General features: G+C 46.6%; 1 protein-coding gene across 1 annotated transcript; it reads left to right on the top strand.

Moving 5' to 3' along the window:
- Nucleotides 1-5261: 5261 nt before the first annotated feature.
- On the top strand, nt 5262-12840 carry SLC25A25 (solute carrier family 25 member 25). Its single transcript, XM_010165108.1, has 10 exons — nt 5262-5420; nt 7965-8091; nt 8180-8267; nt 9050-9161; nt 9888-10046; nt 10821-10973; nt 11108-11215; nt 11465-11632; nt 12075-12225; nt 12656-12840. The coding sequence occupies exons 1-10, from the start codon at nt 5262-5264 to the stop codon at nt 12838-12840; spliced, it is 1410 nt and encodes a 469-aa protein (XP_010163410.1).
- The last annotated feature ends 1230 nt before the right edge of the window (nt 12841-14070 follow it).

Below are 14070 nucleotides of genomic sequence, written 5' to 3' on the forward strand. Positions count from 1 at the left end.
AAGCTGGCATGTTTAGAGCAAATGAGTAAGGGCGTTATTTGAATGGCACAGCTTGGAAAAGAGGAAAACCTGTCCCTGGGGAAGGGGTGGCACAAGGGAGAGACTAAAATCTGCGTGAGGATGGGAAGTTCCCAGGGGGGTGGGAGAGCGGGGAGGTGGTGGGTGCACACAATTGGCGGAGAATAAATGGTGAGGCTTTGTCTGGGGGGCGGGGGGGGGGGGACAAAAGCTGTGCCTGGACTCCTAGCACAGTGCTACCTGACTGCAGTTCTGCTTCATTTTGGATGGGGAGGGAATGCTGAGTGTCTCCTCTGAGGATGGTGCAGTCAGCTCTGACTACATGTGGTTTGAAACCAAGGGTGTGACCTGGGATTAGGGGAGAAGGAGTCGAGTGCAAAGCATAACCCCTGCGAGTGGTGGGATTTTGGGATAATATTAAAGGGCTGCAGGAGGGGTAGGGGTGTGTGACTTGCAGGATCCAGCTTATTTGACAAGGAATTGGGTGTTGGTTGCTGCTGTAAGCTTTCTTTAAAATGGGGGACAAACAGTTTCAAGCTGTAGAGGGGATGAATATCCTTTCTGCTGCCGTTTTGAATGGAAACAGGCAGGGTGGCATTTTGCATTCTGGGGAGCAGAAGCCACTCCCTGCTTGAATCAGACTGAAAAATCTGCAGGGACTTTTGCCTTCAGCCCTGTAGTTAGCTGTTAGCACTGTGCATCCTCTTCAAGAAGAGGAGCGTGTGCATTTTGAGAGGAGGAGGACTTCAGTGCACAGAAGTTGAAGAAGGACAGAGGCTCAGAACTGAAGGAGGTTGTGATGAAAGCCTTGAAAGCAGAGGGCTGAAAATCTCTGGTGTCTTCTAGGGAACAATGGTCACAGTCAGGGAGAGTCCATCTGTTCACACCTGCAAATGAAGCTTTCTCTGAGAGCTGATCCCAATCTCTTCTTTCCTGTGTGACCCTGGGAAGTTTTGCTGCATAAGAACCCTCACGTTGGCTAATGGAGAAATACTTGGAGGATAAGGATGCGGTAAAATGGAGTTATTGCAGCTTAGGAGGTAACTGCCCATCTGCTAGGAGGTTGTGACTGTGTAATTTTAGCCTGCCCTGATTGTAAAGTAAAACGCAGCGTAAAGCTCCTCTGTTGGGGATTATGCAGATATGTTTTACCTCGCAATTCAGACGGGCTAATGCCACGTCCCACCGCTGTGGCTCAGCTGATGGACAGTAACTTGTTAAGCTGCAATGACTTGTTTGTGCTTGATCAGATATCTGTGCTGTAATTACCTGTCTGAGGGAAAAGTGTTGCAAAAAGTCTCGTGTAGCCTTAAGGATAGATCATAAACTGCTGTGAGCAAACGGTGTGATTTGGTGTGTACAGAAAATGTGGGGGGACCCGTGGCTTTTGTTCTCTGCTCCTGACTGTCTGTGACCTTGGGAGAAGTCTCTTGACTGGCGTGCCGCTTCGTGTTGTAAAAACACCTCTAACTACATATCTGCTAAAACCACAACATGTCATGCCTGATATTTGGGTTACTGTAAGGAATTTGCATGTATCAGTATATTTGACCTGAGGTGCTTCCTAGCCCTGGCTCTTCAGTCTTCACGTTGTAGTTCATAGTGTTTCTGCTCAGATCATTGCTTGAAGGCAGTAATTTCAATTTGAGGCTGTTTCTGCAGTTGTGGGAGAAAATACTGATTGCAAATGTGATGTGTTGGCCCCTGGGTTTGTGTACACAGGAGAGAGGTATGATCTGCCCCTGATGTCACCATCTGGACTTGCAACTTTGGATCTGTGTGTTGTCAGTGGAACAGGTCATCTTTCCTCAGTACCTTTATGTCAAATACCATGTGGTGTTGTCTGCCTTCCTCGGTCTCTATCCTTCCCCTTGCACAGCTTTAGCTGACCGCAGCTCTTTACTCTGCCGGGGTCTCTTAAATGATTAACTCCCCTCCTGTACACTCTCTGTTTGTGCTTTGTGAGGACTTTCTGTACTGTATGATTAATTATAAGCTAGTTTCCAGCAATTATAAAATACCAACTCAGCAGGATCTAGTGAAAACTTGGAGCAATAGCGGTTCTCTCTCTCGCTCAGAAAGCTGCTCTGCCTGTGAAGGAGGATGCTGGTTATGTGACTGTGACGCTCACTGGCACTTGATATTTTTAGAGACTTTTTTTAATTTACTTGGCTAAAAAAAAAATTAAACAGCATACTTTCCTGCTCCTTGTATGGCTGTATCCTCCCATCCTTTGGGAGGTACCTTCTGGAGCTGATGTAGTAAACTGGTGATGGAGGAGATGCCTAGAAAAGTACAAACGACTTGGAAAAGTTAGTGTTGGAACGGCAGGGTGTTGAAACTGGTAACTCAGGCAGCATTTAAATAAGAACCAAATCCTATAAATAAAATGGACAATGACTTTGCAGCTGCCTTGATGGTGAGGAAAGTGAGGAAGGTGGGACCCATCTAGTGCTCCTTTGAGCAGAGGAAGGTATTAGCTAGGCTGGCTTCATGTTGACCAAAAATGTGCAGGTCCAGCTCTGGCTTCATTGCTGGAATTGGTGGATGGAAGAAGTACCAGGGAGGAGTGGCTTGAGAGGAGTGACTTTGTTTGGAGCTCTGTGCCCTGTCCTTGGTTTGGTCAGGAGCAGCCGGTGCTAACACCTCTGAAGCCCTGGGGTGGGTGTGCTGCTGCCTGCCAGGGCTTGGGGAGTGGGACTGGCTGTGTGTGCTGAGACTTGGCTGGTGACCCCCTGCTAGTTGTGTTGAAGCAGCACTGATCCCTGCACCTTTGAGAGCTATCTTGCTTTTGAGTACTTCCAGGTTTACCAGGATTCTTTTAGGTGAAATCTCAATACTTGTTAAAGCCTGTTTTAAGTTCCCTTTGTCATTATAACCAGAATTGCTGGTATGAACTTCATTTGTAATCTGTCTCTCCTTTTTAGCTCGCTATTCTGTAATTAACACCCTGCTTAAAATCAGCTTTCTTAACCTCATTACCTTTCTCCTTTCCTCTGACGTAGGTAGTAGGGCTTTTTTTTTCCTAAAATGTGCAGATTTTGCCTTTTGACTCTTAGCTGCCAACTCTAGACAGAGTTTATTAGGAAAATCTGCATCATGTTGGCATAGCAACTGAGCTGCCAAGCAGCTATAATAGTGATGCTTGGCAACTCGTGGGAAGGACTACGGAGGATCTTAAGGCTTGGTGGGGCAACGCTGAGTTACGTTTCTTCACGTGCTACCTGGGGCTGGGCAGGAGCTGCTGAAGGTGTTGGCTTTTGGCTGGGGGTCTGTAGTGTCAGACCCCTGTATGGTGGGAAGGGTGGGATGTGCTCTTGGTGTGCATGTAGTGAGCTGCTGCAGCTGATCTTTAAGAGGATCTGGAATCCCTGAGACGATCAAAACAGTGGAGAGACGTCAGCAAGGAGGAGGTTAAGCCAGATTAGGTAACGTGGCAGTAGGGCCATGGTAGGTGAGGTGACAGGGGGAGGGTGTAGGAAACTGTTGTAGGTCACAATTCTCAAGGGTACCAAATTGCTGCGAATTGTTATCTATTAAACTTTTAAAAAAACACATCCTTGAAATAAAGCCCCAGACTAAATATTCCGGATTCGTGTCATTGACATGCAGCTCCACAAACAGTTTATTACAGACCTTTAGGGTACCACGGTAACGATGTCAAGGCCCCTTGTGCATGAGGATCTGAGGAGAGGAGTGCTCACTGGACTTTGCACTGGCCAGGCCGTCTGTTCCAACAGAGCAAACACCAGAACACGTTGCTGTGTCCGCAGTGATGGGGAAAGCTGTTAGCTGGGCTGGCTCGAGTCACTTTAGCCAACATGCTGTGGTACTTCAAGCGCAGCAGGATTGTAGTGTTTTGGTTATCAGCTGTGGGTTTTTGCATCTTCCTTGTATCTTAGCTTCTCTTTGATGAACATCAAGACTTCAAAATTCCTGATAGCCACCAGTAATTCTGCACTGAGCAGTACTGTTGCCTGCTGCAGTGCGAGGTGTTACCCCCCACATCAAACTCCACTAAGTGCTCAGAAGGTCTGTAATTATATGTGCATTAAATGATGCGTGTGCCACACTCCCTCTTCAGCCTGGCTTGCTCCTGATGAAAGCTCAGCAACTTGCTTACAAAGTGGTTAAATTGGAAATGGTGGGAACTGGAAAATATTGTTCTGCCTGGGCCACTTCTCGTTATTGTGTGTATCTGACTGCGCTGTTTAATTGTGGTTGGGAGAGGAGGAAAAACTACTAAGCTGGTGTAACTGCTGTGTGGATGCTTAGCTAGAAGGCTTTGAAGCAGCTGGGTCTGTTTTGAAGCCTGCCTTTGATTTTGGTGGTTTTCTGGGTATTTGGCACAATAGCAAACCTTCTCCACAGGTTTTACTGCTGCCTGTGTTAGTAACTCCAGAGTGCTACATAGGAGAGAGATTTTTGGTTTGCAGAGGTTGCCTGCTCCCAGCTGGCACGAGTGTTTTTGGGAGGAGAGAGATTTTTGGTTTGCAGGGGTTTCCTGCTCCCAGGGTTTGCAGGGGTTTCCTGCTCCCAGCTGGCACGAGTGTTTTTGGGAGAACTTGCAAACCAAAGCCAACCAACTCTGGCATAGCAAAGTAACCTTATAAAAGTGGAATTTCTAGGCTTTTGCTTCAGCCAAATGTGTGTGGAAGCAGTAAGGGGCTGGCATCCTGCTCTTACTGTGTTCTAGAGGAAGAATTTTTGGGAAGAGGAAGAATTTCCGGCCCAACTCAAATCTTGAGAGTCCTCCTGTGTTGTATGGTGGGAGAGGTTATGATCAAGACTGGTCCATACAGTGCTATGTGTGTAAATCCCTGGAGGGATGAGAACAGGATCAGGAAGGACTGATCTGATGTAGGGAACAGCAAGTCAGCATCTCGGATGTTGGGTTTAAGAGCTGCCTGGTAAGAGTTAACTTGTGGTGAGCGTGATCTAAGGTCTCTGGGCTTAATGGGAGCCTGGTGTTGAGCAATGGGAGGCAGCTTACATGCCTCCTCCCAATCCTCCTCTCACTGGCAGCTGGGTGGGACTGTACAGCCACCGCTTCCCTTTTAAGTAGAAGGGCTGGGCTTGTGCAGCCAATCCCACCAGAGCCGGCTTCTCTCATAGGCATGTGTCATGAGACTTGCTGGCATTTCCTTTCCACTACGCACTGAAATTAGCTCAGGGGAATCATTCAGTTTTATTTCCCTTCCCGGTCAGTCTGAGCAGGGCGGCCGAGTCTCCGGCTCAGGAAGATGCTCTGCCTCTGTCTGTACGTGCCAGTGTTCGGGGAGTCGCAGACGGAGTTTGAATACTTTGAGTCGAAGGGGCTGCCGGCCCAACTCAAATCTATCTTCCGGCTCAGCCTCTTCATTCCTTCCCAGGAGTTCTCCACCTACCGCCAGTGGAAGCAGGTATGGCCCCCAGGGAGGAACGGGAGGGAGGGGTGGTCTCCAACACCCCGAGTGGCTGGTTTGGGGGGGAGAAGTTCATGGTGGCTCTGTTGTAATAGCTGGGTACAGCATGGACACGTGTCTCTTCCCTCTTGGCAGGGATTGCCAAAGCAGCGTGGAGTGGGCTTTTTTCTTTTTAATTCTTTTGGTTTGAATTGGATGAGATCTTGGTTCTTGTAAGACTGTGAAAACCAGTTGCTTTGATGCAAGTTAAATAGAAAAAGGGGTTTTCCAAACTGTGGATTCTTCTGCTTTAACTGGTCTGCTCTAATAGTTTCACATCCTCTTCCTTTTCCTTTTCCTTCTTACACTCTTCCTTCCGCCTGCCCATCTCTGACGGGAGGTGTGTGACCCCGTGTCGGATCCAGCCGATGCAGGTCTCAGCCTGGGGAGGGTGAGCAGGTCTGTGCTGTGAGCTGTGGGTGGGCAGAGCCAGGGGAGGTTGTGTGTGAGCGTTTCCCTTCGCTGCAGAAGGGAGATGTACGACATCCGGAGCGCTCCCTCCGTCTCTGTCTCACAGCCCTGGCTTTCAGCTCGCTGCTGCTGCTGTGTGATCTTCATGACCACGGGGTCAAGAGCCCAGGCAGGTGGTTATTGAACAGCAAAGCTGGGTTGGCTTTCTGTCCCTTTGTGCAGACACTCAAATGTGTGATGGAGGAGGCTGTAAGGTGTGTGTGGCCCCAAAGCCTGCAGCAGTGGCTGTGTGTCATGCAGGTGACCACAGAAACGTCTGCTAATGAGCTATTCTGTCTATGGAGATTCCATATTTGCTGTTAAAGGCAAAGAGCTGCAGGCAGATACTTGTTCATCTCTCTGGAGAAGATGCTGGGAGCTTGGCTTTCTCACCCTTCACAGGTGTGAAGCTCAACAGGCTTGTGATGTTTTTGCTTTGTGTGGTCAGGGAGGAGGAAGGCCAGCAGAGCAAGGCAGCTTTATTGTTACCTGCGGTCGCTGATCCCACATCTCCACGGCTGTCAGGGGTGTGCTGGGAGAACAGGACCAGCTGCACAGTCACATCTCTCTTACAGTGCCTCCGAATTATTCGTGCCTGCCAACGGGTTGGGGGTTGCCAGTGAGAGGGAAGCCCTGATTCAGCTGTTCAAGGCCAATGTGCTGACATGCAAGGGGTGTTGGTCTATCTTTAGCCTACAAGTTGAATGTGGGGTCATATCTGAACTTTGCAACCGTCATATGATAAATTGCAGGTTAAGAATACTGGGCACACCTCAAAGGTCAGGGCAGTTGGGACAGCACTTTCTTATTTAAGGTTCATGATACGATTAGGAATAATCCTCATAGCATTAGGGCTAAAGTGACAGGACTTGGTGGGGCTGGAAAAAGAGAGACAATTTTAATAGTGAAGTATTTAGTATTGAAGTAATTTAAAATGGCATTGAAACAAAGACTTGAGACTTATGAAGGGGACTGGTGCTCACAGGCTGGGGAAATACCACAATAAGCTTTAGTTTGCCTGTTACCTTTTGGAACCTAAAAACGAGGGCAACATTGAACAAAATATTGGGGAATGAAGGGTTAGCCTAGTGTTTGATCTCAGCTCAGAGCTTCTTTAACAGCCCAGCTGCTGTTCACATCAATGTTAGAATTAAAACAAATGTAGGTGATGCAGTAGACTGAATCACACCTCATTTTGTGTTGCTCACTGGTTCACGTTGAAAAAAACTTCTAGGCTGTCAAAGGCAAGTGACTGAACAAGAAGGGGATTAGGAACTCCCTGAGCCACATTCCTGCAGTCTGGAGATCACCTCTCCTGTCAACAAGTAGCCATGTGCCCTTAGATAGGGCAGTCCATCTGCCATTGCCCCATGCTGATGTGATTTAATTAGTCATTTACCTTGTCCTAGATGTCTGGCACAGAGTCTGATCTTGATTTTAGCTTTGTCCTACTAAGAACCTTTCCTTGTTCTATATCCATCTCATGGAAACTTGTGTAATTAAAGTACATAGCTCCAGGGTGCCTAAACCAGTTCACAGGGGTTTTTATCTTTGACTGTGTCCACTAGAGCTGGACAGGATTTTTCTGGTTGGAGTTAGTTATTGCCAGAGAGAGTTTAATTCTCTAAGGATTGTAGTAGGCATGAAATTCCTTCTCCTGTTCAGGCTTTTTTATTACCTGAAGTTTTGTGATTTGCTTTTTATGCAAATCTGTTGCCTCATACTTAGTTCAAGAATGTCCACGAGGGCTATGTGAGGTGTTAATCAAGGTACAGGACTGAGATTAGATACATGATACTAGCAGAGTATGCCTGATAAAAGCATGAGGCATTTCATCTGCGTAATTAACTCTGGGAGACAGTTGCCTGGAATCAGGTGACTTTTCTACACTACTATTTTGCTCAAATTTCTTCAAAGAATTATAATTCTGTCCACTGCTTTCTGGGGGAAAAGTCAGTTCTGTAGGAAATTGTCTTTAAATATGGTGAAAGAAGGGGCAGATCTGTCTGAATGAACAAAGGAACTGACAGGTTTTGCTTGTTTTCTGAACAGAAAATTGTGAAGGCTGGAGACAAGGACCTGGATGGACAGCTGGATTTTGAGGAGTTTGTTCACTATCTCCAAGATCATGAAAAGAAGCTGAGACTCGTCTTCAAGAGTCTGGATAAGAAGAATGATGGTAAACACCTTTCTCATGCTCATAAATAGACTACTGCATGCATTAGCTTGTCACACATATACTGGAGCTCACTGGCTTATCTTTGCAGGCCGTATTGATGCCCAGGAGATTGTACAGTCTCTTCGGGACCTGGGAGTCAAGATCTCTGAACAGCAGGCTGAGAAAATACTGAAGAGGTGAGGATTGAGCTGGTTCTTCTGTTATACTGCTGAGGGAGTTAGAAGGAAGTGTAGGGACATGGAACCCATCTCCCCTTTGTATCCTGTCCACACTTTCCAGAGATTTCAGCTCCTGCCTTTTTGCCTATTACTCTTAATTTTGATTTTTTTTTTTTTCCCCCATGAATTGACCCTTAGAAATGTCATAATGCATTATGGGGAGTTACTGTCAGTCTCTTATCTCACTGACTGTTGCGGGGAAGTGCTTGCACCTGAGCTTGATTTGCATCCCTGTCTGATTGTCTTGCTTGCCCAGAGCTTACTGCTTTGGAGAGGGACTGTGCAGTTTCTCTTCGCAAATGCCGTGTGCTTTATGCATGTGGCACTAACATGTTAACAACCACTTATTTGTGCTGTTTTTTCCTCTTTCTTTCCTCTGCTACCTTCCCTCTGTCTGTTTGCCTGTGTGTCAGAATAAGGACGGGACACTTCTGGGGTCCTGTCACCTAGTAAGTATTATTTTCCCTCAGTGTCAGTTATATTGGCCTAAGTTTGGTAGGAGGGGGTGCAAATACTCTTAAAGGGGAGAGAGAGGGGAGGAAAAAGGGAGACCACTTCCATCTCTCTGCAGTGTTTGGTGAATAGAAGATTTCCTAGCTTTGTCTCATGTCTCTTTAGAAGTCTTAGTAGTTGCTTTGCAAAGCTTTTTGCGGAGTAGGCCTGAATAATCAAAGGGAAGGGGAGGGGGAATTTGTCACCCAGTGGGTGTCTGTACTCATCTAATGATAATTTTTTTTTAGCATGGATAAAAATGGGACAATGACAATTGATTGGAATGAATGGCGAGACTATCACCTGCTGCACCCAGTGGAGAACATTCCTGAAATCATCCTGTACTGGAAGCACTCCACGGTAAGAAAAGGTTCCTTTGCAACATGTCTTGGTCTTTCTGCAGCTTCTCAGTCAGTCCTGACCCTCAGGAGCTGCTATCAGCAGTCTCTATCTTTCTCTTCATGGTTCAGTAGCTGCCTTGTAGCCCTTGAAGCCCAAACACTTCCTGTCCTGTTATCTTGCCACCTATCACTGGCACAGGCTTCCGAAGCCTCCGGCACAGGTGATAACAACTGCATGTTCCACAAGAGGATGCGGGTGTTCTCTTGCCTTGCATCTCTAAGAGGTGGCCAGCCCCTGCTGGTTCAGGACCTGTTAAGACTAGGAACTGTTTTGACAGGCAGCCGTCCTTCCTGGAGATATTTCAGTCTGTGTAAATAGCATGTAACGAGATTAAACTGGCTGTGAGCTTGCAAGGTTCCAGAGAAGTCCAGCTTTTTTGCCTTGTAGCTGCCTGAAGTTGGTCATTTTGTTCCTTACTACGATCCACAGTATTTTAATGCAGACAAATGTTCAGCAGTTGCCAGCTTCTCAGACAGAAATCTCTAAATGTGAAGGTTCCCTTTGTGATGTGCTGTAGCAGTGGCAGTTCCTCTGGCCAGACACAGCAGTTAATGGCTATAGATAAACTGCTGACTTGGAAAAAGCATGTCCAGTACTTCAGCACTTAGCACTGATAAAGAGCAGTAAAACTTTGGCAAGATCACTAGCTGATGAAACGTTTCTCAACACCTTATGTTTTTGCAGATCTTTGATGTAGGAGAGAATTTGACTGTCCCTGATGAGTTCACAGTGGAAGAGAGGCAGACAGGCATGTGGTGGAGACATCTGGTTGCAGGTGGAGGTGCAGGTGCCGTGTCCAGAACCTGTACAGCTCCCTTGGACCGCTTGAAAGTGCTCATGCAGGTATGATGGAACAGTTCCAGTTAATTTGAATAACGAGGCAGATTCCTTTAATATTCTTGGATGTGTAGGAGATGTTAATGTTCATCTCAGTACAGCACCCTGGCAGGATTCATCTCTTTGCTCTTACGTTGCTCTTTTTGAAAGCTTTTTTGCATTATTTGAATTATCAAAGTAATGTTAAAAAAGGTTATTCTTCATTGACTAGAAAAAATACAGATAATCTTTTGGCAGGTAGACATGTGGAAACTGTTAATAGTTAGAGTTGTGGTTTAGAGCACTGGAAAACTTGGGTTCTGGTGAAACAAGTTCAAGTCTTGTGTTCCCATGAGAGGCCCTGAGGCCGTGAGAACTGAAGTGGTTGTGTGATCAGCTGGCAGAGCTGGTACTTGGTATAAGTATCCTCAGCTTTAGAAAGGAGTTAGAAAAACATGATTTTTAGCCTGGTTTGTCACTGTACCTGCTCTTGAGCCAGCTGAGAAGTTTACCCTGGGTAGCTGATCCTACACTAGGTATGGCAGTTGCCTGTTTAACCTTTCCTCCCATTCCAGAGGGAGATATTGATTAGATTCATTAGTTAACACTAGACTTCACAAAAAAGAAAAGAAGATTGCTTTCCTTTTGTAGAAGTTATCTGGAAGGGATTAAAGCCTTGGCAAATCTCTGGGTAAATAAAAAAAGCGCCCTTTTGTCCCTGGATTATGGAAAAACGTAGCACTGTCGTAATCAGGACTGGAATTGATCCAAGCTTGCTCTCTCTCTCTCTCCCTCTCCCAGGTTCATGCCTCCCGCAGTAACAACATGTGCATCGTTGGCGGTTTTACTCAAATGATCCGAGAGGGTGGACCAAGGTCACTGTGGCGAGGGAATGGCATCAACGTGTTGAAGATTGCACCAGAATCTGCCATTAAGTTCATGGCCTATGAGCAGGTGAGTGAAAGGGCACAGACATGTCTAGCTGCAAGAAGAGTTTGCAGAAGGACAAGCTGAAAAAAAAACAAACCCCAAAACCTGTCTGTGATAAGTCAGTGAGACTCAATGTCTGTCTGTCTTGGCTTCTACAGATCAAGAGGTTCATTGGTACTGACCAAGAGATGCTGAGGATCCATGAGCGACTGTTAGCTGGTTCTCTGGCTGGCGCCATTGCACAGAGCAGCATCTACCCAATGGAGGTGAGGCAGGTGGTTGATAGTCCAGCCCATGAGGGGTCATGGCAAGGTGCTGAGATGGGAAAATGTGGGTAGAACATCAGCACTATTATAGCTTAATTAATGAGTTCTTGGAGATGATACCGAGTACTACTGCTCGCATGATGCTTGCTGTAGTCCTGGCCATCATGCTCTTAAGAATGACATTGTCTATATGTTGTTCTGCTGTTGATTCTCCTGTAGACCTTCAAGGCATTTCTTCTTATCTTCTAGGTTCTGAAAACACGGATGGCTCTAAGGAAGACAGGGCAATATTCAGGCATGTTGGATTGTGCCAAAAACATCCTTTTGAAGGAAGGAATGGCTGCTTTCTACAAAGGCTACATCCCCAACATGCTCGGAATCATTCCATATGCTGGTATTGACCTGGCAGTTTATGAGGTATGAAGCCTTGAACCTTTTGTAGGGCTGTGCTGCTTGTGTAGCTCCATCACTGTCTGACCTCTCAGTTACTACAGGAGTTTAAGTAATTTTTCAGAGCTTTCCTGATCAGCCGTAAGGGGCACAGATGGGTTTTTAACCAAAATGGCCTAAAAGATAATCCAATACAATTCTCCTTTCCTAGACAACATCATGTATGGTCTCTGGGTGGGTTTTTTGGTTTTGTTTGTTTGTTTTTTAAATGATAAAATTGTAGCAGAAAATTAAAGAAGGGTTTTTCCCCAGGCACTACAGTTGCAGTAGCTCAAAAAGACTTGAGAAGCCTGGTGCTTCTGGCTGAATTGGCACATAGCTTTCTGGGCATTTACACTAGGTCTTCTATGTGACATGATATTCTTTCAATTGCCTCTTCACTGCTGACATCTGACTTAATTCCTTCCAGACACTAAAAAATACCTGGTTGCAACGCTATGCTGTCAACAGCGCTGACCCTGGAGTCTTTGTTCTTCTGGCTTGTGGAACCATTTCCAGTACCTGTGGACAGCTTGCCAGTTACCCCCTGGCTCTTGTGAGGACACGCATGCAGGCCCAAGGTGAGAACTTCTGGGAACTGTGGGAACTCCTGTCATGGACTCTGAGCAGGGTAAAGGTCCTCTAGTGTAAACATTGCAACAGCAGCCTGAACTGGCCTGTGCCGCTGAGTGGTGGGCTGTTTGCCGTGCTGCAAGAGGACAGTGGACTTTGTGCTGCCCTTAGCATCTGGGCCAAGCACCTCCAGGACAGAGGTTCTGTTTTGCTCAGATCAGGAGTTTTGGGCTAAGGGTGTCTGCAGAGCAGCTTGAGAAAATAGCTGCAATGAGCAGCATGGCCGTAGCTTGCTGAGAAGTTAGATGCTGTCCCCTGTGAAGCATCTTTGCTCTGTGAACATCCTCAGGAAGCATGTGGATCAGAACTGCTGTTTGAGATGGGTGTTACCTTAAAGTGTTTTCACTGCATTATTGATTGTGGCTTTCCCTATTGCAGCTTCAGTGGAAGGTGCTCCCGAAGTGACGATGAGGGGACTGTTTAAACACATACTGAAGACAGAGGGAGCGTTTGGTCTCTACCGGGGTCTGGCACCGAACTTTATGAAGGTGATCCCAGCTGTAAGCATCAGCTATGTGGTTTATGAAAACTTGAAGATGACTCTGGGTGTGCAGTCACGGTGACCAGGAGATGCTGAGGACTTTGAACTCTGAAATCTTGGGGTGCAATCCCAAGACGTTTAGCCATCTCTCATTCTGTGAATGTGTTGACACTAAGCTGACTAAGCAAAGCTGTGAAATCTCAGATAGTTTGTGAGTCAGTAAGGGAGGGGGGGAGGATCTGGTGTCCTTTGCCATCTTGCTACTCAGATCTCCACATAAACCATCACGTGGTCCTTTTTTGATGGGCCTTTTGGGAGACCAGGAGGCGAACTCCTGGCAGAATCCTAAGGCAGGAGTTGCTGAGGTCAGTTCCCAGCAGTATGACAGAGTAGCAGAGATGTGGGTAACAGGTCTGCTCTCAGCATGTTGTGCGTACAGAGCTGTTTGCCTGCAGACGAGCACCTTCTGACTTGCTGAAAGAGCTTCTTTTTCCATTCAGAGAGCTTCTTTTTCCATTCAGTTGTTTAACTTCCTACCTGTTGTTTAAATTTGTACAAACCTTGTGTAGGAGCTGCTGCCACACCAGGCTTGTTATTATGTTTACATATATTCCTTTGGGTAGGAAACATTCATGTTCTGCTTCCAAGACTTGACATGAAATGTAACTTTGAACTATACTTGTTTTGAGGGCTGGTGGGCAGTGGTTTATCCAGTCAGGCTGAAGGTTATTTAGGCCAGCCTGATGAAGAATTAGGATTATTTATTTTTTATAGGTTTAAGTGTGTCTCATAAATCCACTAACAAGATGCACTTACTAACAGAAGCAGCAGACTAGAGCCTGCGTGCCTGTATCCTTTGCATGCCGGGGTTGGCTTGTCTTATACTCAGCAGGGGCTTGGAAAGGGGAAGGCAGGAGAGCCCTGGATGGACTGGCACCTTGATGCATGGCTTTAGTGAAAAAAAAAAAAGACAATATTTCACAGCTCCTGTGCAGTTGTGCTCCCAGCACGACACGAGAGCCCCTGTGCAGCGTTGCATGGACCTCTGAATTCCATTCTGCCTGGTGCCAAGGATAGCTAGTGGACCTTTTCCAAACCCCGTGCCTACGCTGCTATCTATCTCTTTAGACCTCTTTGTAGATTGATGTTCAGGTTTGCATTAGCAGGATGGAGTCCCCAAGCTGGGAGTATGTCTGCTGTGGGAAGGGGTGTTAGGGAGAGGGGCTGGTTGTCACTGGGAGAGGAGAGCTTTCAGTCCTGAAGACATGCTTGCTTTTCTTTCAAAGGGTGCTTTTCATAAGGCTAAGGGAAA

The sequence above is a fragment of the Antrostomus carolinensis genome, unplaced genomic scaffold (genome assembly GCF_000700745.2).
Source record: "Antrostomus carolinensis isolate BGI_N321 unplaced genomic scaffold, ASM70074v2 scaffold30443, whole genome shotgun sequence".
NCBI lineage: Eukaryota > Metazoa > Chordata > Aves > Caprimulgiformes > Caprimulgidae > Antrostomus > Antrostomus carolinensis.